General features: G+C 44.4%; 1 protein-coding gene across 1 annotated transcript in view; it reads left to right on the top strand.

The window, feature by feature from the left end:
* Positions 1 to 10,905: 10,905 nt before the first annotated feature.
* LOC308147910 (unconventional myosin-VIIa-like) overlaps positions 10,906 to 25,116 on the top strand; it is a gene marked incomplete at both ends in the record, with an annotated part of 30,393 nt that continues 16,182 nt past the window's right edge. Inside the window, 8 exon segments of the mRNA XM_080521293.1 lie at positions 10,906 to 10,945; positions 10,948 to 11,009; positions 11,949 to 12,062; positions 17,676 to 17,828; positions 19,261 to 19,278; positions 20,540 to 20,724; positions 21,943 to 22,064; positions 22,234 to 22,301. Of these exon segments, the coding sequence (XP_080377419.1) occupies positions 10,906 to 10,945; positions 10,948 to 11,009; positions 11,949 to 12,062; positions 17,676 to 17,828; positions 19,261 to 19,278; positions 20,540 to 20,724; positions 21,943 to 22,064; positions 22,234 to 22,301 (762 nt within the window).

Raw genomic sequence — 25,116 nt, 5'->3', positions numbered from 1 at the left:
GTCAGCCATTAGCTGTTGTCCAGCTTTACCAGCTAAGCGGCGACACACCACACACCTTCCACATATCTTTCTGATAGCCGTGTTGGCACTCGTCATCCAAAACTTCTGACGCAACTCAGAGAGCATGTGGTTGCGTCCTCCATGCCCAGTTTCTTTATGAATTTGTTGGAGAACCAAACCCGAAATGTGAAAATCTCTGGACAGAATGACAGGTTGCTTGCTGTTCTCTGGCATAGCTGCCCGACTCAGTCTTCCACCAACTCGCAGCACACCGTCTTGAAGTATGGGGTTCAGCTTATACAAGGGGCTGCTGCGCTTCACATTTTGTCTTTTGTTCAGAGCTCCAATCTCTTCTGAGAATTTCTCCTTCTGACATAATCTAGTGATGTGAAGCTCCGCCTTATCCAGGTCTTCCACTGAAATGTGTGTGCTCTTGTAGCTTCCTTTAAAGGTGTCCATCTTGCTTTGGATTAACTGCTGTGTACTGCACAAGCAGGATTCCTCACTGGCTGCATACAGCTCTTTCCTCCGTTGACAGAGACTCCAAAGCAAAACTTTAAGCTTCAAGAACCAAGCCACAGCTCGTTTCAACTTCATCCAAGATGAGAAGTAGTGGATCAGTTTCTTGAACGGAGTGACACTTTCCTCCACACCTATGGAGTTTACTGCAACTCTTTTGATCTCAGGATCATCCAAAGCAACTTCTGCATCGCTCAAGGGACTCTTTGGCCAACACTCAACTGGACCGCAAAGGAAGTCTGGACCTGAAATCCAACTTGTGTTTTTCATGAAGTCACCTACCTTTTGCCCTCTAGAGGCGCAGTCAGCTGGATTCTTGTCGGTGCCTACGTGTCTCCATTGTTCGACATCAGAGCCTTTCATAATGGCAGACACTCTGTTTGCCACAAACGTTCTGTAACGTGTCGTCTCATTTTGCAGATACTTCAGTACGACTGTACTGTCGGTCCAAAAAATTGACTGTGCAAGGTCACATTGCAACTCTCTTCTCAAGACGCCATCCATTTTCACTGCTACTGTGGCCGCCGTCAGCTCCATCCGTGGAATGGTAGGCGACCTGAGAGGTGCCACCCTGGACTTGCCCATCATGAATGCACAATGCAGTTGGTCACTTGTGTTCCGCATGAGAAGGTAACTGACTGATCCATATGCATACTCGCTTGCGTCAGCAAAGGGATGCAATTGTGCAACTGCGCAATCTCCAAATCCTTCAGGCTTTAGACATCTGGGAAAACTGAAGTGCTCTAAAGCAGGAAGACTAGCTAACCAGTCGCACCACCTCTTTTTGATGTGCTCAGGTAAGTCGTCGTCCCACCCAATCTTCAACCTGCACAAATCTTGCAGAATAGTCTTTGCTGGCAAAACCACAGGTGCCAGCACGCCCAATGGATCATATACTGATCCAACTACCGAGAGAAGTCCCCTTCTTGTGAATGGGCGGTCTTTGATGGTGATTTTAAACTTAAGCGTGTCGGACTCCACGCACCAATTGAGACCCAGGGCTCTCTCCATTGGAAGCTCATCCCGATCAAGGTCCAAGGTTTTCACCTCCTTCGCCAATTCAGACTTTGGGATGGAATCGAGCACTTTGCGGCTGTTGCTCACCCATTTGTTGAGACGAAAGCCTCCATTCCTGCAGATTCTCATGAGGACTTGGCACATGATTATGGCTTCCTCTTCTGTAGCGACAGACTTGAGGCAGTCATCGACATAAAAATTCTTGTAGGACTGTCTGTACCACCTCAGCTCTGAACTGTTGACTCTGGTCTTCAGCGCACTTCCTCAGTGCGAAACTGGCGCAGCTGGGTGAGGAAGTGGCTCCAAACAGGTGTGCTGTCATCTTGTGTTCAGCCAGAGCTTGATTGTAATCTCCACCTGGCCACCAAAGAAACCTCAGCAAGTTGGAGTCCTCATCAGCCACTTTAACCTGGTGGAACATTCCTTCAACATAATCGCAACAGGTTCTTGTCTGAATCTAATAACAACACCAATCAGGCTGCTGGTTAAGTCAGGGCCTTGCAAGAGTTGGTCATTTAACGACGTTCCCTGATAGGAAGCTGCACAGTCGAACACAACTCTCAATTTCTGCTTCACGGGGTGATACACAGCAGTATGCGGGATGTACCACACTTTACCTTCCTCATACGTCAGCTCTTCACCTGACAATTGCACAGCATAGCCTTTCTGAAGGATGTCATCCATGAAATCTTTGTACTCTTTGAGAAAGCAGCTATTTCTGATAAATTTCCGCTTTAAATTCTGTGCTCGCTGCTCAGCCATTATCCTGTTGTTTGGCATGTTGACCATTCTGTTCTTCACAGGCAAACATATGACATAGTGGCCATCAACCAGTGTAGCGGATTCCATGACCATGTCCATGAACTGGTGGTCCTCTCTAGACATTTCCACTTCATCATGTTTTCCTCCCTCTGGGAAATCCAACTGAAACTGTTGAAGCCACAAGTTCTCCAAACAGGCCACCGATATGCGGTTCGCCATGGCCTTGGTAGGTTTCCTTTTATCTGTCCAACTGCAGCTTTCCCTCAAAGGCCCGTTCACAGTCCAGCCAAGCATGGTTCGTATAGCATATGGTCCATTACCAACGCTGCTCACTACTTCCCACGGCTCCATAGCTTTTGGCACGTTTGCTCCAATGAGCAATCCAACGTCAGCTTTGATCTGAGGCAGATGTATTTCTTTAAGGTGAGGCCACCTTTCAAGATCCTTCTGTTGTGGTTTGTTTTCCTTACCTACAGGTATTGTCTTGTATGTGAAAGCATCTGGAAGATCAATAAACTCATCACCTGACAAACTACTGACCTCCAGACCGGATGCCACATAAGTACTGACAGGTTTCTCTTCACTCATGGTTCTCAGCAGCATGTCCGTTTTTCGTCCACTAAGTTTCAACTCATTCATCAGTGCCTCGGTACAAAACGTAGCCGAACTTCCCGGGTCCAGGAAGGCATACGTCCGCACTATCTCATTTCCACACTTTGACTTGACTTGGACGGGAACAATTGCGAGCGTGCAGTCGTCCTCACCGGCCCCAGTCAGCTCATGACCCTCGGACTGAGCACAGACATATGCACTCAACACTGTCTGACCATCACTGTTAATCTTTCTTTTCTCAGCATCAGCAACTACATCCTTTTTCTTGATGTGCAGAAGTGTGGGATGTGTTAAAGAACACACCTCACAGCTCACCTTTGCTTTGCATAGTTTACTCATGTGACCATACTTGAGACAGCTGAAACAAAGTCCCTTGCTTTTCAAGAATTCCAATTTCTCTTTGTGAAGCTTGCCTTTAAGCTTGTCACAAGTGTCCAGGACATGCTCACCTTTACAGAAGAGACACACCAGTGTTGTTGGAGAAGCAGGAGCTGAATGCTCCACTTGCTCTGCATCCCTCTGTTCCAGCTTTACAGCACTTGTGGTGAAAGACTTCCTGAATATGCCTCTTTTCTGCTCTTTCTGGTTGCTTTGTTTAGCTAAGGATGTTTTAGCCAACATGTTACCCTTTATATCACCGAAGACTGGGTGAAGAGCAACTTTGGCCTGTTTGTGAATAAAGTCTGCTAAATCCTTAAACTTGACTCTTCTATCACATTCCTCCTGTATGCGACACACAACACCTCTCCACCTTTCACGCAGCTTGAATGGAAGCTTTGCAACAATAGCCTTCAAGTTTGCAACATTGTCCAGCTCTTCCATGTAGCTCACCTCAGTCATGGTGTTGCAGCATGCTGTCAGGAAGAGTGAAAAGGCGTTCAGAGCCTCTGCATCCTCCGGCTTGATAGGTGTCCAGTCCAACACTTTGTTCATGTAGGCTACAGAGATTTTATAATTGTTTCCAAAATGCTCTTTTAGCAGCTGTTTGGCCTTTTGGTAGCCTGCATCTGGTTTCATGTGAAGGCAACTCTTTATCAGCTCCTTTGGCTGTCCATCAGTGAACTGCTCCAAGTAGTAGAGACGGTCTTTAAGGCTTTCGGTGCGTGATTCTACGCCATGCTCAAAGGCTCTAACAAATGAATTATAATCGAGAGGATCGCCACTGAAAGTAGGGATGTCTAATGGCGGCAGTGTCATCATTCTCTGTTGTTTTACCATCAGCTCTGTTATGTTGTTCTGCCTTGCCATAACACTACAGAGAGTCTCCACGGTACGATCTCCTGTCACAAGATCACCAGTGGACTGTTGAAATGTGGTAAGTTGAGGTTGCAGTGGCCTGAACTCACCATGCCCATTCCTCCTGTCGCTAACTGGATTTTGACTCACAGGTAATGGTAAGTATCCAGACTGCATAGTCCAGCCACCCTCTTGGCTTACATGTGATTGGTGTTCATTCTCGTAATTTTCTAAAACTTTGAGCTTAGCATCAGAGGCTGCAATGGCAGTTTGTAGATGTAAAGCTTCTCTTTTTGCTTTCAGCTCAGCTTCTTGACGTTCAATATCTTGTTTTTGTTTAAGAGCTGCAGCCTTTGCAAGTAATTGGGCTCTCTCTACTTCAGCTTTTAGGCGCGCAGAGGAGGCGGTGGACACCTTGCTCCCTACACCTGAACCACGCCGTCTGCTCCTACAGCTTTGAGCAGCTGAAGCCATCGATACACTGTCTGCTGGCTGAATGTCCGCGTCACATTCCTTGGCTTGTTTAGCACGATCATCCACTGCCTTTATCCACATCTCCACATGTTGCATAAATTCACGAATGTCCATTAATTTAGGCTCAAACCATGAACTCTGATCCTTCTCGAGTTCTTCTTCACACAGCAACTTTGTTAAATCATCATTTGTCTTGCACCATTCCTCTAGCGAGACTTGATAACCCAGTCGTAATTTCTGTTTCACTGTGTTTACGTTAGCATCGTCTTCCATTAGCCGCTTAATCTCGTTAGCTTGGCTAGTTAGATGACCCGCTTTAGCTTTCCTCGATTGAGTTAATCGATCCACTTTTTCCCCGACAGCCCTTTCTGTCATCTTCGGTTCTCTTTTTCCACACACTAACTCCTCATAGTGTTCTTCCATAATGTCCAATTGACAAGAAATAGCAACGTTAGCTGGCTTGCTTACCTTGCTGTTTACTTTTTCCTGATCCACGTGGGCAAAAAAAATCAATAATCCGCCCGCTTTCGTCAGCGTGCTCCCGCTGTCACGTTGTCCACAGAAGCCGTTTCCACTTTCCACGAGTCCTGTCCTTTCCACACGGAGAAGACAAGACGTTTTTCTGACTAAAATGTAGGTTTCCCAATAAAACCTTCTACTATTCACCGGAGCTCATGGCTGACGCGTGTTTAAAAAAGTGTGTCCTCCACAATGGTCTCTCTTTTATGTTATTTATTCGTCAAAAATACAAAAATACAAAAAGACAAGCACCTGTTCCACACGGTCCTCGAGCCTAACACTGTTCCTACACGGTCTAAACACAATACTAACACGCTCCTAACACGATCCAAACACGGTCAGAAAAACCGTGAGCTCCTCCATACAAGTCATCTCCTAAAACTTCCGAGCCTTAGAAACGAAACTTAAACTCCTTAAAGCTACAGGCTCTTATTTTTACCCACAACACAAATAATAATAATGCAAATATTAACATTCTACAACTTAAAACAACACATTTAAATACAATTAAATAATGAAACTAATATAAATCCAAGATGTATTGTACCATGAACTGAAATGACCATGAAATACTTACTAACTAATATGGCACCTACACATGGCTTCATACCAGCGCCAGTGCTTCCGCTGGGATCCGGTCCTCCCGTTGTGGTCCTTCACCCGCCCGGCGGTAGTCCTTCACCCGGCGCGGCTTCTTTAGCTTGCAGCGACATTGCGCTGGCGTGCGGACGAAGCCATGTGCCGCCATCCGTTCCACCACCACTCGAAATATCTTCTCATTCCGCACCCCGTCAAGCTCCTGCTGGACCCCCTCCTCTCCTATAATGGAGAGGAAGAGCTGGACCTCCGGTCCACGTATTTTCTTTCGCCATCTTGTGAAATGAAACCCGTGTGTTGCCGTGTGTAGAGGCGGGACTTCCGAGAATGACGTAAACCACTGACCAATCAGCAGACAGCAGCTCAAGCTCAGACCCGTTCCATGGTCCTGGTACCCCAACGGATGGGTAGCGGAAAAGCGGTCGCCTTTGGAGCGGTCTAGAGCGGTTTAGACCGCATTCCTGTCGTGAGACGCGAGCCGGAGCGGTTTAGACCCGTCTAGGCTGGTACTTTCTGTGCGGTGGAGACGGGGCTTTAGTCTGGAACATCAATTTAAATGCAAATGAGACGATCTGGAAGTTGTGATTATATTCTTACATCTCAGATAGACCTATAGTGGTAGATAGTCAAACCTGTGGTAGCGGGACCAGGAGAGTACCTGGTAGTAGGACCAGAGAGTGCCTGGTAGCAGGACCAGGAGAGTACCTGGTAGCAGGACCAGGAGAGTACCTGGTAGTAGGACCAGGAGAGTACCTGGTAGTAGAACCAGAGAGTGCCTGGTAGCAGGACCAGGAGAGTACCTGGTAGCAGAACCAGGAGAGTACCTGGTAGTAGGACCAGGAGAGTACCTGGTAGCAGAACCAGGAGAGTACCTGGTAGTAGAACCAGAGAGTGCCTGGTAGCAGGACCAGGAGAGTACCTGGTAGTAGAACCAGAGAGTGCCTGGTAGCAGGACCAGGAGAGTACCTGGTATTAGAACCAGAGAGTGCCTGGTAGCAGGACCAGGAGAGTACCTGGTAGTAGAACCAGAGAGTGCCTGGTAGCAGGACCAGGAGAGTACCTGGTAGCAGGACCAGGAGAGTACCTGGTAGTAGAACCAGAGAGTGCCTGGTAGCAGGACCAGGAGAGTACCTGGTAGCAGAACCAGGAGAGTACCTGGTAGTAGGACCAGGAGAGTACCTGGTAGCAGAACCAGGAGAGTACCTGGTAGTAGAACCAGAGAGTGCCTGGTAGCAGGACCAGGAGAGTACCTGGTAGTAGAACCAGAGAGTGCCTGGTAGCAGGACCAGGAGAGTACCTGGTAGTAGAACCAGAGAGTGCCTGGTAGCAGGACCAGGAGAGTACCTGGTAGTAGAACCAGAGAGTGCCTGGTAGCAGGACCAGGAGAGTACCTGGTAGCAGAACTAGGAGAGTACCTGGTAGTAGGACCAGGAGAGTACCTGGTAGCAGAACCAGGAGAGTACCTGGTAGCGGAACCAGGAGAGTACCTGGTAGCGGAACCAGGAGAGTACCTGGTAGCAGGACCAGGAGAGTACCTGGTAGTAGAACCAGGAGAGCACCTGGTAGTAGGACCAGGAGAGTACCTGGTAGCAGAACCAGGAGAGTACCTGGTAGTAGAACCAGGAAAGTACCTGGTAGTAGAACCAGGAGAGTACCTGGTAGTAGGACCAGGAGAGTACCTGGTAGCGGAACCAGGACAGACACATTCACACAGTTGTCCAGTTGCTGTGTTGATCAGTTGCTGTGTTGACCAGTTGCTGTGTTGACCAGTTGCTCCTCGAAGCTCCACTGATCCCAGAACAACTGAATGAAACATCAAAGAAACTCGTTTGAATTGAAGTTAATCTTCACATGAAAGTTTTCATGTTTCATCAGGAGCTTTGATCTCGAACAACCTGGAAGCGAGACGTCGCTAAGCACATACCCTAGCCTTCACACACACCTCAGCCTTCACACACAGCTCATCCTCCACACACACCTCAGCCTTCACACACACCTCAACTTTCACACACACCTCAGCCTTCACACACACCTCAGCCTTCACACACAGCTCAGCCTTCACACACACCTCAGCCTTCACACCCACCTCAGCCTTCACACCCACCTCAGCCTTCCCACACACCTCAGCCTTCACACCCACCTCAGCCTTCCCACACACCTCAGCCTTCACACATACCTCAGCCTTCACACACAGCTCATCCTCCACACACACCTCAGCCTTCACACACACCTCAACTTTCACACACACCTCAGCCTTCACACACACCTCAGCCTTCACACACAGCTCAGCCTTCACACACACCTCAGCCTTCACACCCACCTCAGCCTTCACACCCACCTCAGCCTTCCCACACACCTCAGCCTTCACACCCACCTCAGCCTTCCCACACACCTCAGCCTTCACACACACCTCAGCCTTCACACACAGCTCATCCTCCACACACACCTCAGCCTTCACACACACCTCAGCCTTCACACACAGCTCATCCTCCACACACACCTCAGCCTTCACACCCACCTCAGCCTTCCCACACACCTCAGCCTTCACACACACCTCAGCCTTCCCACACACCTCAGCCTTCACACACACCTCAGCCTTCACACACAGCTCATCCTCCACACACACCTCAGCCTTCACACACACCTCAGCCTTCACACACACCTCAGCCTTCACACACAGCTCATCCTCCACACACACCTCAGCCTTCACACCCACCTCAGCCTTCCCACACACCTCAGCCTTCACACACACCTCAGCCTTCCCACACACCTCAGCCTTCACACACACCTCAGCCTTCACACACAGCTCATCCTCCACACACACCTCAGCCTTCACACACAGCTCATCCTCCACACACACCTCAGCCTTCACACACACCTCAGCCTTCACACACACCTCAGCCTTCACACACACCTCAGCCTTCACACACAGCTCATCCTCCACACACACCTCAGCCTTCACACACACCTCAGCCTTCACACACACCTCAGCCTTCACACACAGCTCATCCTCCACACACACCTCAGCCTTCACACCCACCTCAGCCTTCCCACACACCTCAGCCTTCACACACACCTCAGCCTTCCCACACACCTCAGCCTTCACACACACCTCAGCCTTCACACACAGCTCATCCTCCACACACACCTCAGCCTTCACACACAGCTCATCCTCCACACACACCTCAGCCTTCACACACACCTCAGCCTTCACACACACCTCAGCCTTCACACACAGCTCATCCTCCACACACACCGCCTGGTTTAAAGTCCAGTTTCCAGAAACTGACGTCAACGTCTGAACATGACGAGCGTCTGAGGAAGGAAAGCTGCAGGAATGATGAGAGAGAGAGAGAGAGAGAGAGAGAGAGAGAGAGAGAGAGAGAGAACAAGTCAATTAAATGTAGAGACACTAACTCACTGATTAATAATGCAACACTGGTTTCTGATAGTTTGCTCCTCGCTGTGTGTGTGTGTGTGTGTGTGTGTGTGTGTGTGTGTGTGTGTGTGTGTGTGTGTGTGTGTGTGTGTGTGTGTGTGTGTGTGTGTGTGTGTGACAGCTGCAGGGTGGTGTAACGTTCAAGAGGCTCAGTTTACCAGACGGAGAATTTACTTAATTAAATTCACACGTATGTAAAACACACACACACACACACACACCTACACACACCTACACACACCTACACACACACACACACACACACACACACACACACACACACACACACACACACACACACACACAATTCTATTGTATTCTAATAAGAGAAGAAAGTCCAAATAATATTAAAGTGTAACAGTTTGACGTCCTTCACCTGAACAGACATCTGACACCTCACCTGAGCAGGAAGTGACATCATGTTGCCATGGGAACCGGGGAGGTTGTGTGTGTGTGTGTGTGGGGGGGGGGGGGACCTCGTGTGAGGGAGACAGGGAGAGAGAGAGAGAAAGAGAGAGAGAGAGAGAGAGAGGTGGAGAAACGTAGTAGGGAGGTGAAGTTTTCATGTAATATTTATTGACGTGTTTCTTTAAGGAGAGTTTTTATTGTTCTTGAAGTGACGAAGGTGTTTGGAGGAGACGAGGACATTTCTCTGTCCCTGCTGGACTTGATGTTTCTGTGTCCCTGCTGGACTTGATGTTTCTGTGTCCCTGCTGGGACTTGAGGACATTGGATGCTGACTTGAGGACATTGGATGCTGGACTTGAGGACGTTGGATGCTGGACTTGAGGACATTGGATGCTGGACTTGAGGACATTGGATGCTGGACTTGAGGACATTGGATGCTGGACTTGAGGACGTTGGATGCTGGACTTGAGGACGTTGGATGCTGGACTTGAGGAACGTTGGATGCTGGACTTGAGGACGTTGGATGCTGGACTTGAGGACGTTGGATGCTGGACTTCAGCCTCCCAGGACCTCTGAGGACGACTGACGGGTCGTTGACTGTCTCACCGTCGTCTGTCTGAAGGATTTCTGAGTCCAAAACCGTCAATTTGTGAGACGAGTAGAGGACACCTGAGTCTGAGGGACGGAGAGAGAGAGAGAGAGAGAGAGAGAGAGAGAGAGAGAGAGAGAGAGAGAGAGAGAGAGAGAGAGAGAGGAGAGGGAGAGGGAGACGAGAGGGAGAGGGAGAGGGAGAGGAGAGGGAGAGAGGGAGAGAGAGACTGAAAGAGAGAGAGAGAGGGAGAGAGCGAGGAGAGACAGAAAGAGAGAGAGAGAGGAGAGAGAGAGAGAGAGAGAGAGAGAGAGAGAGAAGAGAGAGAGAGAGAGAGAGAGAGAGAGAGGAGGGAGAGGAGACGGAGAGGAGAGGGAGAGGGAGAGGGAGAGAGGGAGAGAGAGACTGAAAGAGAGAGAGAGAGGGAGAGAGCGAGAGAGACAGAAAGAGAGAGAGAGAGGGAGAGAGCGAGAGAGACTAGAGAGAGAGAGCGAGACAGAAAGAGAGAGAGAGGTAGAGGTAGAGAGAGAGAGAGAGGTAGAGGTAGAGAGAGAGAGAGAGAGGTAGAGGTAGAGAGAGAGAGAGAGGTAGAGGTAGAGAGAGAGAGGTAGAGGTAGAGAGAGAGAGAGAGGTAGAGGTAGAGAGAGAGGTAGAGTAGAGAGAGAGAGAGAGGTAGAGGTAGAGAGAGAGAGAGAGGTAGAGTAGAGTAGAGAGAGAGAGAGAGAGGTAGAGGATGTACAGACGGAGGGACTATGTGCAGCTCTATGAGAAGGACAGGCTAAATGGGTTCTGCTGCGAAACGTCAACACTGTGATGAAGCACAGCACACTGCTGCCGGTACAGTGTGTGTGTGTGTGTGTGTGTGTGTGTGTGTGTGTGTGTGTGTGTGTGTGTGTGTGTGTGTGTGTGTGTGTGTGTGTGTGTGTGTGTGTGTGTGTGTCAGCTCAGCTCCTCAGACGGATGTCAAGTCGTTCAATCTGATTGTCAGGAGAAAAAAATGTGTGCAGGATGATAAAATAATCTAAAATAATCTAAAATAACATAAAGTAATACAAAATGATATAAATTACTCTAAAATAATTCTAAATAAAATAAAATAATACAAAATAATACAAAATAATATAAATTAATCTAAAATAATGCAAAATAAAATAAAATAAAATAATACAAAATAATACAAAATAATCTAACATAATAAAAAAAATATAGAATAATCTAAAATAATACAAAATGATACAAAATAATATAAAATACAAAATTATCTTAAAGTACTACAAAATACTCTAAAATAAAATAAAATAATACAAAATAACACAAAATACTATAAAATACTATAAAATAATCTAAAATAATACAAAATGATACAAAATAATATAAAATAATACAAAATACAATAAAATAATCTAAAATAATACAAAATACTATAAAATAATACAAAATAGTACAAAATAATATAGAACAATACAAAGTAATATTAAATAACATTAAATAATATAAAATCATACAAAATAATACAAAATAATAACAAAAAATACAATGATGTAAAATGATACCATGAATCAAAGTGCAGCAGTGAAAATATACAAATAGAGTCACACCAGGTGAGTTCAGGTCCTGGACACACACACACACACACACACACACACACACACACACACACACACACACACACACACGATGATCATGTATCTCATAGTCGTCTGAAGCTCGTATGAACAACGTGAAGGTCCAGACTGTGGCTCCGGGTTCACGGTTCGATTCCCGCCTCTGCTGCAGGGCGACTATGTGTGGCTGGACCTGAAGACGGGACGGGAGTTTGAGGTTCCGGTCGGCGCCGTGGTGAAGCTCTGCGACTCTGGACAGATCCAGGTGGTGGACGACGAAGGAAACGTGAGTGAAGAGAGAGAATCTGTGAAGCTCGACTCAGTCCTGGACCAACTTCTGGTTCTGGTTCTGGTTCTGTGTGTGTGAGCTCTATATATATATAATAGAGCATCTCCCTCCTCTGACACCAGATTATAGAGCATCTTCCTCCTCTAATCCAGATTATAGAGCATCTCCCTCCTCTGACACCAGATTAAAGAGCATCTTCCTCCTCTAATCCAGATTATATAGCATCTCCCTCCTCTGACACCAGATTATAGAGCATCTTCCTCCTCTAATCCAGATTATAGAGCATCTCCCTCCTCTGACACCAGATTATAGAGCATCTTCCTCCTCTAATCCAGATTATATAGCATCTCCCTCCTCTGACACCAGATTATAGAGCATCTTCCTCCCCTGACACCAGATTATAGAGCATCTTCCTCCTCTGACATCAGATAATGGAGCATATTCCTCCTCTAATCCATATTATAGAGCATCTCCATCCTCTGTCACCAGATTATAGAGCATCTTCCTCCTCTAACATCAGATAATAGAGCATATTCCTCATCTAACACCAGATTATAGAGCATCTTCCTCCTCTGACACCAGATAATAGAGCATCGTCCTCCTCTACTCCAGGTTATAGAGCATCTTCCTCCTCTATTCCAGATTATAGATCATCTTCCTCCTCTATTCCAGATTATAGAGCACCTTCCTCCTCTAATCCAGATCATAGAGCAGCTCCCCCCTCTATTCCAGATTATAGAGCATCTTCCCCCTCTATTCCAGATTATAGAGCATCTTCCTCCTCTAACACCAGATTATAGAGCATCTTCCTCCTCTAACACCAGATTACAGAGCATCTTCCTAATCTTATCCAGATTATAGAGCATGCTCCTCCTCTAATCCAGATTATAGAGCATCCTCCTAATCTTATCCAGATTATATAGCATTTTCCTAATCTTACCCACATTATAGAGCATGTTCCTCCTCCAACACCAGATTATAGAGCATGTTCCTCCTCCAACACCAGATTATAGAGCATCTTCCTCCTCCAACACCAGATTATAGAGCATATTCCTCCTCTAACAACAGATTATAGAGCATCTTCCTCCTCTAATCCAGACTATAGAGCATCTCCCTCCTCTGACACCAGATTATAGAGCATCTTCATCCTCTGTCACCAGATTATAGAGCATCTTCCTCCTCTAACATCAGATAATAGAGCATATTCCTCATCTAACACCAGATTATAGAGCATCTTCCTCCTCTGACACCAGATAATAGAGCATCGTCCTCCTCTACTCCAGGTTATAGAGCATCTTCCTCCTCTATTCCAGATTATAGATCATCTTCCTCCTCTATTCCAGATTATAGACCACCTTCCTCCTCTAATCCAGATCATAGAGCAGCTCCCCCCTCTATTCCAGATTATAGAGCATATTCCCCGATTATAGAGCATCTTCCTCCTCTAACACCAGATTATAGAGCATCTTCCTCCTCTAACACCAGATTACAGAGCATCTTCCTAATCTTATCCAGATTATAGAGCATGCTCCTCCTCTAACACCATATTATAGAGCATCTTCCTCCTCTAATCCAGATTATAGAGCATCCTCCTCCTCTAACACCAGATTATAGAGCATTTCCCTCCTCCAACACCAGATTATAGAGCATCTTCCTCCCCAGACACCAGATTATAGAGCATCTTCCTCCTCTAATCCAGATTATAGAGCATCTTCCTAATCTTATCCAGATTATATAGCATTTTCCTAATCTTACCCACATTATAGAGCATCTCCCTCCTCTAACACCAGATTATAGAGCATCTTCCTCCTCTAATCCAGATTATAGAGCATATTCCTCCTCTAATCCAGACTATAGAGCATCTCCCTCCTCTGACACCAGATTAAAGAGCATCTTCCTCCTCTAATCCAGATTATATAGCATCTCCCTCCTCTGACACCAGATTATAGAGCAGCTTCCTCTTCTAATCCAGATTATAGAGCATCTCCCTCATCTGACACCAGATTATAGAGCATCTTCCTCCTCTAATCCAGATTATAGACCATCTTCCTCCTCTAATCCAGATTATAGAGCATCTTCCTAATCTTATCCAGATTATATAGCATTTTCCTAATCTTACCCACATTATAGAGCATGTTCCTCCTCCAACACCAGATTATAGAGCATCTTCCTCCTCCAACACCAGATTATAGAGCATATTCCTCCTCCAACACCAGATTATAGAGCATATTCCTCCTCCAACACCAGATTATAGAGCATATTCCTCCTCTAACAACAGATTATAGAGCATCTTCCTCCTCTAATCCAGACTATAGAGCATCTCCCTCCTCTAACACCAGATTATAGAGCATCTTCCTCCTCTAATCCAGATTATAGAGCATATTCCTCCTCTAATCCAGACTATAGAGCATCTCCCTCCTCTGACACCAGATTAAAGAGCATCTTCCTCCTCTAATCCAGATTATATAGCATATCCCTCCCCTGACACCAGATTATAGAGCAGCTTCCTCTTCTAATCCAGATTATAGAGCATCTCCCTCCTCTGACACCAGATTATAGAGCATCTTCCTCCTCTAATCCAGATTATAGACCATCTTCCTCCTCTAACACCAGATTAAAAAGCATCTTCCTCCTTTGACACCAGATTATAAAGCATCTTCCTCCTCTGACACCAGATTATAGAGCATCTTCCTCCCCTGACACCAGATTATAGAGCATCTTCCTCCTCTAACATCAGATAATGGAGCATATTCCTCCTCTAATCCAGATTATAGAGCATCTCCATCCTCTGTCACCAGATTATACAACATCTTCCTCCTCTAACATCAGATAATAGAGCATATTCCTCATCTAACACCAGATTATAGAGCATCTTCCTCCCCAGACACCAGATTATAGAGCATCGTCCTCCTCTAATCCAGGTTATAGAGCATCTTCCTCCTCTATTCCAGATTATAGATCATCTTCCTCCTCTATTCCAGATTATAGAGCATCTTCCCCCTCTAACACCAGATTACAGAGCATCTTCCTAATCTTATCCAGATTATAGAGCATGCTCCTCCTCTAACACCATATTATAGAGCATCTTCCTCCTCTAATCCAAATTATAGAGCATCTTCCTCCTCTAACACCAGATTATAGAGCATTTCCCTCCTCTAACACCAGATTATAGAGCATCTTCCTCCCCAGACACCAGATTATAGAGAATCTTCCTCCTCTAATCCAGATTATAGAGCATCTTCCTAATTTTATCCAGATTATAGAGCATTTTCCTAATCTTACCCAGATTATAGAGCATCTTCCTCCTCTAACACCAGATTATAGAGCATCTTCCTCCTCCAACACCAGATTATAGAGCATATTCCTCCTCTAACAACAGATTATAGAGCATCTTCCTCATCTAACACCAGATTATAGAGCATCTTCCTCCTCTAACACCAGATTATAGAGCATCGTCCTCCTCTAACACCAGATGATAGAGCATCTTCCTCCTCTAACACCAGATTATAGAGCATCTTCCTCCTCTAACACCAGATGATAGAGCATCTTCCTCCTCTAACACCAGATTATAGAGCATCGTCCTCCTCTAACACCAGATTATAGAGCATCTTCCTCCTCTAACACCAGATTATAGAGCATCTTCCTCCTCTAACCCAGTTTATAGAGCATCTTCCTAATCGTATCCAGATTATAGAGCATCATCCTCCTCTAATCCAGATTATAGAGCATCTTCCTCCTCTAACACCAGATTATAGAGCATCTCCCCCCTCTAACCCAGATTATAGAGCACCTTCCTCCCCTAACCCCATATTATAGAGCACCTTCCACCTCTAATCCAGATTATAGAGCATCTTCCTCCTCTAACACCAGATTATAGAGCATCTTCCTCATCCAACACCAGACTATAGAGCATCTTCCTCCTCTAATCCATATTATAGAGGATCTTCCTCCTCTAACACCAGATTATAGAGCATATTCCTCGTCTAACACCAGACTATAGAGCATCTTCCTCCTCTAATCCAGATTATAGAGCATCTTCCTCCTCTAACACCAGATTATAGAGCATCTTCCTCCACTAACACCAGATTATAGAGCATCTTCCTCCGCTAACACCAGATTATAGAGCATCTTCCTCCTCTAATCCAGATTATAGAGCATGTTCCTCCTCCAACACCAGATTATAGAGCATCTTCCTCCTCCAACACCAGATTATAGAGCATATTCCTCCTCTAACAACAGATTATAGAGCATATTCCTCCTCTAATCCAGACTATAGAGCATCTCCCTCCTCTAACACCAGATTATAGAGCATCTTCCTCCTCTAATCCAGATTATAGAGCATCTTCCTCCTCTAACACCAGATTATAGAGCATCTCCCCCTCTAATCCAGATTATAGAGCACCTTCCTCCCCTAACACCATATTATAGAGCACCTTCCACCTCTAATCCAGATTATAGAGCATCTTCCTCCTCTAACACCAGATTATAGAGCATCTTCCTCATCCAACACCAGACTATAGAGCATCTTCCTCATCTAACACCAGATTATAGAGCATCTTCCTCCACTAACACCAGATTATAGAGCATCTTCCTCCGCTAACACCAGATTATAGAGCATCTTCCTCCTCTAATCCAGATTATAGAGCATCTTCCTCCTCTAATCCAGACTATAGAGCATCTTCCTCCTCTAACACCAGATTGTAGAGCATCTTCCTCCTCTAATCCAGATTATAGAGCATCTTCCTCCTCTAACACCAGATTATAGAGCATCTCCCCCCTCTAATCCAGATTATAGAGCACCTTCCTCCCCTAACACCATATTATAGAGCACCTTCCACCTCTAATCCAGATTATAGAGCATCTTCCTCCTCTAACACCAGATTATAGAGCATCGTCCTCCCCTGACACCAGATTATAGAGCATCTTCCTCCTCTAACACCAGATTATAGAGCATCTTCCTCCTCTAATCCAGACTATAGAGCACCTTCCTCCTCTAACACCAGATTATAGAGCATCTCCCTCCTCTAATCCAGATTATAGAGCATCTTCCTCCTCTAACACCAGATGATAGAGCATCCTCCTCCTCTAACACCAGATGATAGAGCATCTTCCTCCTCTAACACCAGATTATAGAGCATCTCCCCCCTCTAATCCAGATTATAGAGCACCTTCCTCCCCTAACACCATATTATAGAGCACCTTCCACCTCTAATCCAGATTATAGAGCATATTCCTCCTCTAACACCAGATTATAGAGCATCGTCCTCCCCTGACACCAGATTATAGAGCATCTTCCTCCTCTAACACCAGATTATAGAGCATCTTCCTACTCTAATCCAGACTATAGAGCACCTTCCTCCTCTAACACCAGATTATAGAGCATCTCCCTCCTCTAATCCAGATTATAGAGCATCTTCCTCCTCTAACACCAGATGATAGAGCATCTTCCTCCTCTAACACCAGATGATAGAGCATCTTCCTCCTCTAACACCAGATTATAGAGCATCTTCCTCCTCTAACACCAGACTGTAGAGCATGTTCCTCCTCTCACGATGTATTACCACGTGGTCTGTGGAGCCTGACTGAGGCTCCGCCCCCTCCCCCGTGCAGGAGCACTGGATCTCCCCACAAAACGCCACCAACATCAAGCCGATGCACCCGACCTCCATCCACGGCGTGGAGGACATGATCCGCCTGGGCGACCTCAACGAGGCCGGCATCCTGCGCAACCTGCTGATCCGTTACCGGGAGAGGCTCATCTACGTGAGTGTGTGTGTGTGTGTGTGTGCTGTGACGTCACGCGGCCCGCTGCGCGATACACTGGGCGTCCTGCAGGGGGCGCCAGATCGGAGGAACGGAGGCGGAAAAGATTTCCAGTTGCACATTTCTGGATTCAATAGGTGTTTTGCGTGTTGCAGATAATCAAGTCAACTTTATTTATAAAGCAGTAATTTACAACACAGTCGTCTTTTAACGGAGGGAAGAGACAAACCGCATGAGGAACTCATCACTCTGCACAAGGCATTCATGCATTCTTGCAACATTTAAGGTCCATTTTATTCACAATGTATTTCCCAGGGGAGCCCCCCAGACCCCCCAGAACCCCCCCCCCCCCTCTGCAAACTATTTTTTTGCATTATTAATTAATTTTTTTAGATTTGATGTTATTTTAGGACTATTCTATTCTATTCTATTCTATTCTATTTCCTTCTGTTCTGTTCTATTCTGTTCTGTTCTGTTCTGTTCTGTTCTATTCTATTCTATTTCCTTCTGTTCTATTCTATTTCCTTCTATTCTATTCTACTCTATTCTATTCTATTCTATTCTATTCTATTCTATTCTATTCTATTCTATTCTATTCTATTTCCTTCTATTCTATTCTATTCTATTCTATTCTATTCTATTTCCTTCTGTTCTGTTCTATTCTGTTCTGTTCTGTTCTGTTCTGTTCTATTCTATTCTATTCTATTCTATTTCCTTCTGTTCTGTTCTATTGTGTTCTGTTCTGTTCTGTTCTGTTCTATTCTATTCTATTTCTTTCTGTTCTATTCTATTTCCTTCTATTCTATTCTATTCTATTCTATTCTATTCTATTCTATTCTATTCTATTCTATTCTATTCTATTTCCTTCTGTTCTATTCTATTTCCTTCTGTTCTATTCTATTTCCTTTTCTATTCTATTCTATTCTATTATATTCTATTCTATTCTAGTCTATTCTATTCTGTTCTATTCTGTTCTGTTCTGTTCTGTTCTGTTCTATTCTATTCTATTCTATTCTATTCTGTTCTGTTCTGTTCTATTTTCTTCTATTCTATTTTCTTCTATTCTATTCTATTTTCTTCTATTTTCTTCTATTCTATTCTATTTTCTTCTATTCTATTTTCTTCTGTTCTTTTCTGTTCTGTTCTGTTCAATTTTCTTCTGTTCTATTGTATTCTATTCTGTTCTACATAAAAGTTCTATATAACAGTCCTATATAAAACAGATCTATATATAAACAAAGTCCTGTACTCCCACCAGTGAGTCATTCATGTGTTCACAGCAGCGTCCTCACGGTTGTTTGGAAGAAGCTTCTACCGCCGTAGCTCTAGCCCTTCCCTCTGGACTCGTCCTCTGTGTCTCACCTCATTTTCTCTCTACTATTGTTCTCTTCTTCTTCTTCTTCTTCTTCTTCCTCCTCTCTGTGTGATGAAGACGAACTGTGGTGGCAGGGTAAGTGACCCGGTCCCGGAGCACGGCTGAGAGACGAGCTCGGGAATCGAACCGGCGTCTCTCGTGCATTGCTGAATGGCAGCTCCTGCACGGCCTGCTCTCCCGCCAGTGTCTGTGACCTGCATGTGTGTTGCTCATCTGTTTCCAACATGGCCGCCACCGAGAGAGAGAGTAGAACGTCCACCGCGGCCCGTCGGGATGTCGTAGAGAGATCAAAGGAAAACTCACTTGTTCGTCTAATCAAAACCTAAAGATCAAAGGCCAACATCCCAGGCTGAAATCCAGCAAGCTTCCAAACAGGAAGCTTGCAATTTGCCTTCCAAAATAAGATTGGTTGTCACACCAAAGCCCTGGTCGACCTGTGGCAGTAGAACCCTGCGTTTCAGAACGGTTCTACCAGCAGGGAACAGCTTCTTCCTGTTCCTCAGCCGGGATGAAACGTTCCGTTGCTCAGAACACAGAGTGACTTTAAAATAAACGCACAAATAACCTGGAATGAAACGAAGTCGAAGCTCCGGTTGCTCCTTTTCTCTGCTTTGCCTCCATAAAGCCGCTCAATAATTTACTTTTTGAATTCATTCACCATTTTGCTTTCATCATCAAAATTCTCACTCCATAATTTTATTTTATTTTATTTTATTTTATTTTATTTTATTTTATTTTATTTTATTTTATTTTATTTTATTTTATTTTATTTTATTTTATTTTATTTTATTTTATTTTATTTTATTTCATTTTATTTCATTTTATTTCATTTTGATTTCTATTGCTGTTTTGTTTTGTTTTGTTTTGTTTTGTTTTGTTTTGTTTTGTTTTGTTAATTTAATTTAATTTAATTTAATTTAATTTAATTTAATTTAATTTAATTTAATTTAATTTAATTTAATTTTGTTTCAGTTTAATTTAATTCAATTTAATTTAACTTAACTTAACTTAATTTCAGGTTTTTTTTATTTTACTTCTGTTCTATTTTTTAAATTAAATTAAATCTAATTTAATTTCTGTTTTTTTATTTTATTTCTGTTCTATTTTTTTTATTTAATTTAATTTAATTTAATTTCAGTTTTTTTATTTTATTTCTATTTGATTTAATTTATTTTAATTTGATGTGCTTTAATTCAATTCAATTCCTGTTTTTTATTTTATTTCTGTTCTGTTTTTTTCCCCAATTTGATTTGATTTGATTTGATTTGATTTCAAACATGGGTGGTGACCCGTCCGGGCGTGGGGCTAACATGGCGGCCGGTGTTCTGGCGTGCAGACGTACACCGGCTCCATCCTGGTGGCGGTGAACCCGTACCAGCTGCTCCCCATCTACACCGCCGACCAGATCCGCCTCTACACCAACAAGAAGATCGGAGAGATGCCGCCGCACATCTTCGCCATCGCCGACAACTGCTACTTCAACATGCAGAGGAACAACCGCGACCAGTGCTGCATCATCAGGTGGGGGCGGAGCTTCCTGTCTGCCTCACTCACTCACTCACTCACTCACTCACTCACTCACTCACTCACTCACTCACTCACTCACTCACTCATCCACTCACTCACTCACTTATTCACTCACTCATTCATTCACTCACTCACTTATTCACTCACTACTCACTCACTCACTCACTCACTCACTCACTCACTCACTCACTCACTCACTCACTTATTCACTCACTCATTCATTCACTCACTCATTCATTCACTCACTCACTTATTCACTCACTCACTCACTCACTCACTCAATACTCACACTCATTCACTCACTCACTCACTTACTCAGTCACTCACTCATTCACTCACTACTCACTCACTCATTCACTCACTCATTCATTCACTCACTACTCACTCACTCATTCACTCACTCACTCACTCACTTAGTCACTCAGTCACTTATTCACTCACTCATTCACTCACTCATTCACTCAGTCACTCACTCATTCACTCACTCACTTATTCACTCACTCATCCACTCACTCATCCACTCACTCACTCATTCACTCACTCACTCATTCACTCACTCACTCACTCACTTACTCAGTCACTCACTCATTCACTCACTACTCACTCATTCACTCACTCATTCATTCACTCACTACTCACTCACTCATTCACTCACTCACTCATTCACTCACTCATTCACTCACTCACTCACTTATTCACTCACTCACTCACTCACTCATTCACTCACTCACTCACTCATTCACTCACTCACTCACTTATTCACTCACTCATTCACTCACTCACTCATTCACTCACTCACTTATTCACTCACTCATTCACTCACTCACTCATTCACTCACTCATTCACTCACTCACTCACTTATTCACTCACTCATTCACTCACTCACTCACTTATTCACTCACTCACTCACTCACTCACTCACTCACTCACTCAATACTCACACTCATTCACTCACTCACTCACTTACTCAGTCACTCACTCATTCACTCACTACTCACTCACTCATTCACTCACTCACTCATTCACTCACTCAGTCACTCAGTCACTCACTCACTTATTCACTCACTCATTCACTCACTCACTCACTCACTCACTCACTCACTCACTCGTTCACTCACTCACTCACTCACTCACTCACTCACTCACTCACTCACTCATTCACTCACTCACTCACTCACTCACTACTCACTCACTTGTTCATGTCTTGCCAGCGGGGAATCCGGAGCAGGAAAGACTGAGAGCACCAAACTGATCCTTCAGTTCCTGGCCGCCATCAGCGGGCAACATTCCTGGATCGAACAGCAGGTCCTGGAAGCTAACCCCATCCTGGAAGGTGTGTGTGTGTGTGTGTGTGTGTGTGTGTGTGTGTGTGTGTGTGTGTGTGTGTGTGTGTGTGTGTGTGTGTGTGTGTGTGTGTGTCTAACACGAACCCTGCGCCTTCAGAAAAACAGATTTTTCCCCTTTGACATTCAGTTCACGGGCTTTATGACCTCCGCCTGCAGGGGGCAGTGTGACAGGAAGCATGAGGCCAGAACAGCCAATCACAGTCCTGGAGAAACCAAAACAAACCGTGACGTCATGAATTGTGACATGAATCTAAAACTCTGCTGCTTTTAGACGCAACCAGAGTTTTTCTAAAACCTCCACTGTGGTCGATGTGTAGATATTTATGTAGAGTAGTAGTAGTAGTAGTAGAGTGGTAGATGTAGATGAGTAGTAGTAGAGTGGTAGATGTAGATGTAGTAAGTAGTAGAGTGGTAGATGTAGATGTAGTAAGTAGTAGAGTGGTAGATGTAGAGTAGTAGTAGTAGTAGAGTGGTAGATGTAGAGGAGTAGTAGTAGAGTGGTAGATGTAGAGGAGTAGTAGTAGTAGAGTGGTAGATGTAGAGTAGTAGTAGTAGTAGAGTGGTAGATGTAGAGGAGTAGTAGTAGAGTGGTAGATGTAGATGTAGTAAGTAGTAGAGTGGTAGATGTAGAGTAGTAGTAGTAGTAGAGTGGTAGATGTAGAGGAGTAGTAGTAGAGTGGTAGATGTAGAGGAGTAGTAGTAGTAGAGTGGTAGATGTAGAGTAGTAGTAGTAGTAGAGTGGTAGATGTAGAGGAGTAGTAGTAGTAGAGTGGTAGATGTAGAGTCATAGTAGTAGTAGAGTGGTAGATGTAGAGTAGTAGTAGTAGAGTGGTAGATGTAGAGGAGTAGTAGTAGAGTGGTAGATGTAGAGGGGTAGTAGTAGTAGTAGAGTGGTAGATGTAAAGGAGTAGTAGTAGTAGTAGAGTGGTAGATGTAGAGTAGTAGTAGTAGTAGAGTGGTAGATGTAGAGGAGTAGTAGTTGAGTGGTAGATGTAGAGGAGTAGTAGTAGTAGTAGTAGAGTGGTAGATGTAGAGTAGTAGTAGCAGTAGAGTGGTAGATGTAGAGGAGTAGTAGTAGAGTGGTAGATGTAGAGTAGTAGTAGTAGTAGAGTGGTAGATGTAGAGGAGTAGTAGTAGTAGAGTGGTAGATGTAGAGGAGTAGTAGTAGAGTGGTAGATGTAGAGTAGTAGTAGTAGTAGAGTGGTAGATGTAGAGTAGTAGTAGCAGCAGTAGAGTGGTAGATGTAGAGTAGTAGTAGCAGTAGAGTGGTAGATGTAGAGGAGTAGTAGCAGTAGAGTGGTAGATGTAGAGTGGTAGTAGTAGAGTGGTAGATGTAGAGGAGGAGTAGTAGAGTGGTAGATGTAGAGGAGTAGTAGTAGAGTGGTAGATGTAGAGGAGTAGTAGTAGAGTGGTAGATGTAGAGGAGTAGTAGTAGAGTGGTAGATGTAGATGTAGTAAGTAGTAGAGTGGTAGATGTAGATGTAGTAAGTAGTAGAGTGGTAGATGTAGAGTAGTAGTAGTAGTAGAGTGGTAGATGTAGAGGAGTAGTAGTAGTAGAGTGGTAGATGTAGAGTAGTAGTAGTAGTAGAGTGGTAGATGTAGAGGAGTAGTAGTAGAGTGGTAGATGTAGATGTAGTAAGTAGTAGAGTGGTAGATGTAGAGTAGTAGTAGTAGTAGAGTGGTAGATGTAGAGGAGTAGTAGTAGAGTGGTAGATGTAGAGGAGTAGTAGTAGTAGAGTGGTAGATGTAGAGTAGTAGTAGTAGTAGAGTGGTAGATGTAGAGGAGTAGTAGTAGTAGAGTGGTAGATGTAGAGTCATAGTAGTAGTAGAGTGGTAGATGTAGAGTAGTAGTAGTAGAGTGGTAGATGTAGAGGAGTAGTAGTAGAGTGGTAGATGTAGAGGGGTAGTAGTAGTAGTAGAGTGGTAGATGTAAAGGAGTAGTAGTAGTAGTAGAGTGGTAGATGTAGAGTAGTAGTAGTAGTAGAGTGGTAGATGTAGAGGAGTAGTAGTTGAGTGGTAGATGTAGAGGAGTAGTAGTAGTAGTAGTAGAGTGGTAGATGTAGAGTAGTAGTAGCAGTAGAGTGGTAGATGTAGAGGAGTAGTAGTAGAGTGGTAGATGTAGAGTAGTAGTAGTAGTAGTAGAGTGGTAGATGTAGAGGAGTAGTAGTAGAGTGGTAGATGTAGAGTAGTAGTAGTAGTAGAGTGGTAGATGTAGAGTAGTAGTAGCAGCAGTAGAGTGGTAGATGTAGAGTAGTAGTAGCAGTAGAGTGGTAGATGTAGAGGAGTAGTAGCAGTAGAGTGGTAGATGTAGAGTGGTAGTAGTAGAGTGGTAGATGTAGAGGAGGAGTAGTAGAGTGGTAGATGTAGAGGAGTAGTAGTAGAGTGGTAGATGTAGAGGAGTAGTAGTAGAGTGGTAGATGTAGAGGAGTAGTAGTAGAGTGGTAGATGTAGAGTAGTAGTAGCAGTAGAGTGGTAGATGTAGAGGAGTAGTAGTTGAGTGGTAGATGTAGAGGAGTAGTAGTAGTAGTAGTAGAGTGGTAGATGTAGAGTAGTAGTAGCAGTAGAGTGGTAGATGTAGAGGAGTAGTAGTAGAGTGGTAGATGTAGAGTAGTAGTAGTAGTAGAGTGGTAGATGTAGAGGAGTAGTAGTAGTAGAGTGGTAGATGTAGAGGAGTAGTAGTAGAGTGGTAGATGTAGAGTAGTAGTAGTAGTAGAGTGGTAGATGTAGAGTAGTAGTAGCAGCAGTAGAGTGGTAGATGTAGAGTAGTAGTAGCAGTAGAGTGGTAGATGTAGAGGAGTAGTAGCAGTAGAGTGGTAGATGTAGAGTGGTAGTAGTAGAGTGGTAGATGTAGAGGAGGAGTAGTAGAGTGGTAGATGTAGAGGAGTAGTAGTAGAGTGGTAGATGTAGAGGAGTAGTAGTAGAGTGGTAGATGTAGAGGAGTAGTAGTAGAGTGGTAGATGTAGAGTAGTAGTAGCAGTAGAGTGGTAGATGTAGAGTAGTAGTAGCAGTAGAGTGGTAGATGTAGAGTAGTAGTAGTAG

Source organism: Blennius ocellaris (genome assembly GCF_963422515.1).
Source record: "Blennius ocellaris genome assembly, contig: SCAFFOLD_100, whole genome shotgun sequence".
NCBI classification, from domain to species: domain Eukaryota; kingdom Metazoa; phylum Chordata; class Actinopteri; order Blenniiformes; family Blenniidae; genus Blennius; species Blennius ocellaris.
The sequence above is the reverse complement of the archived record's forward strand: the minus strand, read 5'-3'. Positions and strand labels throughout refer to the sequence as shown.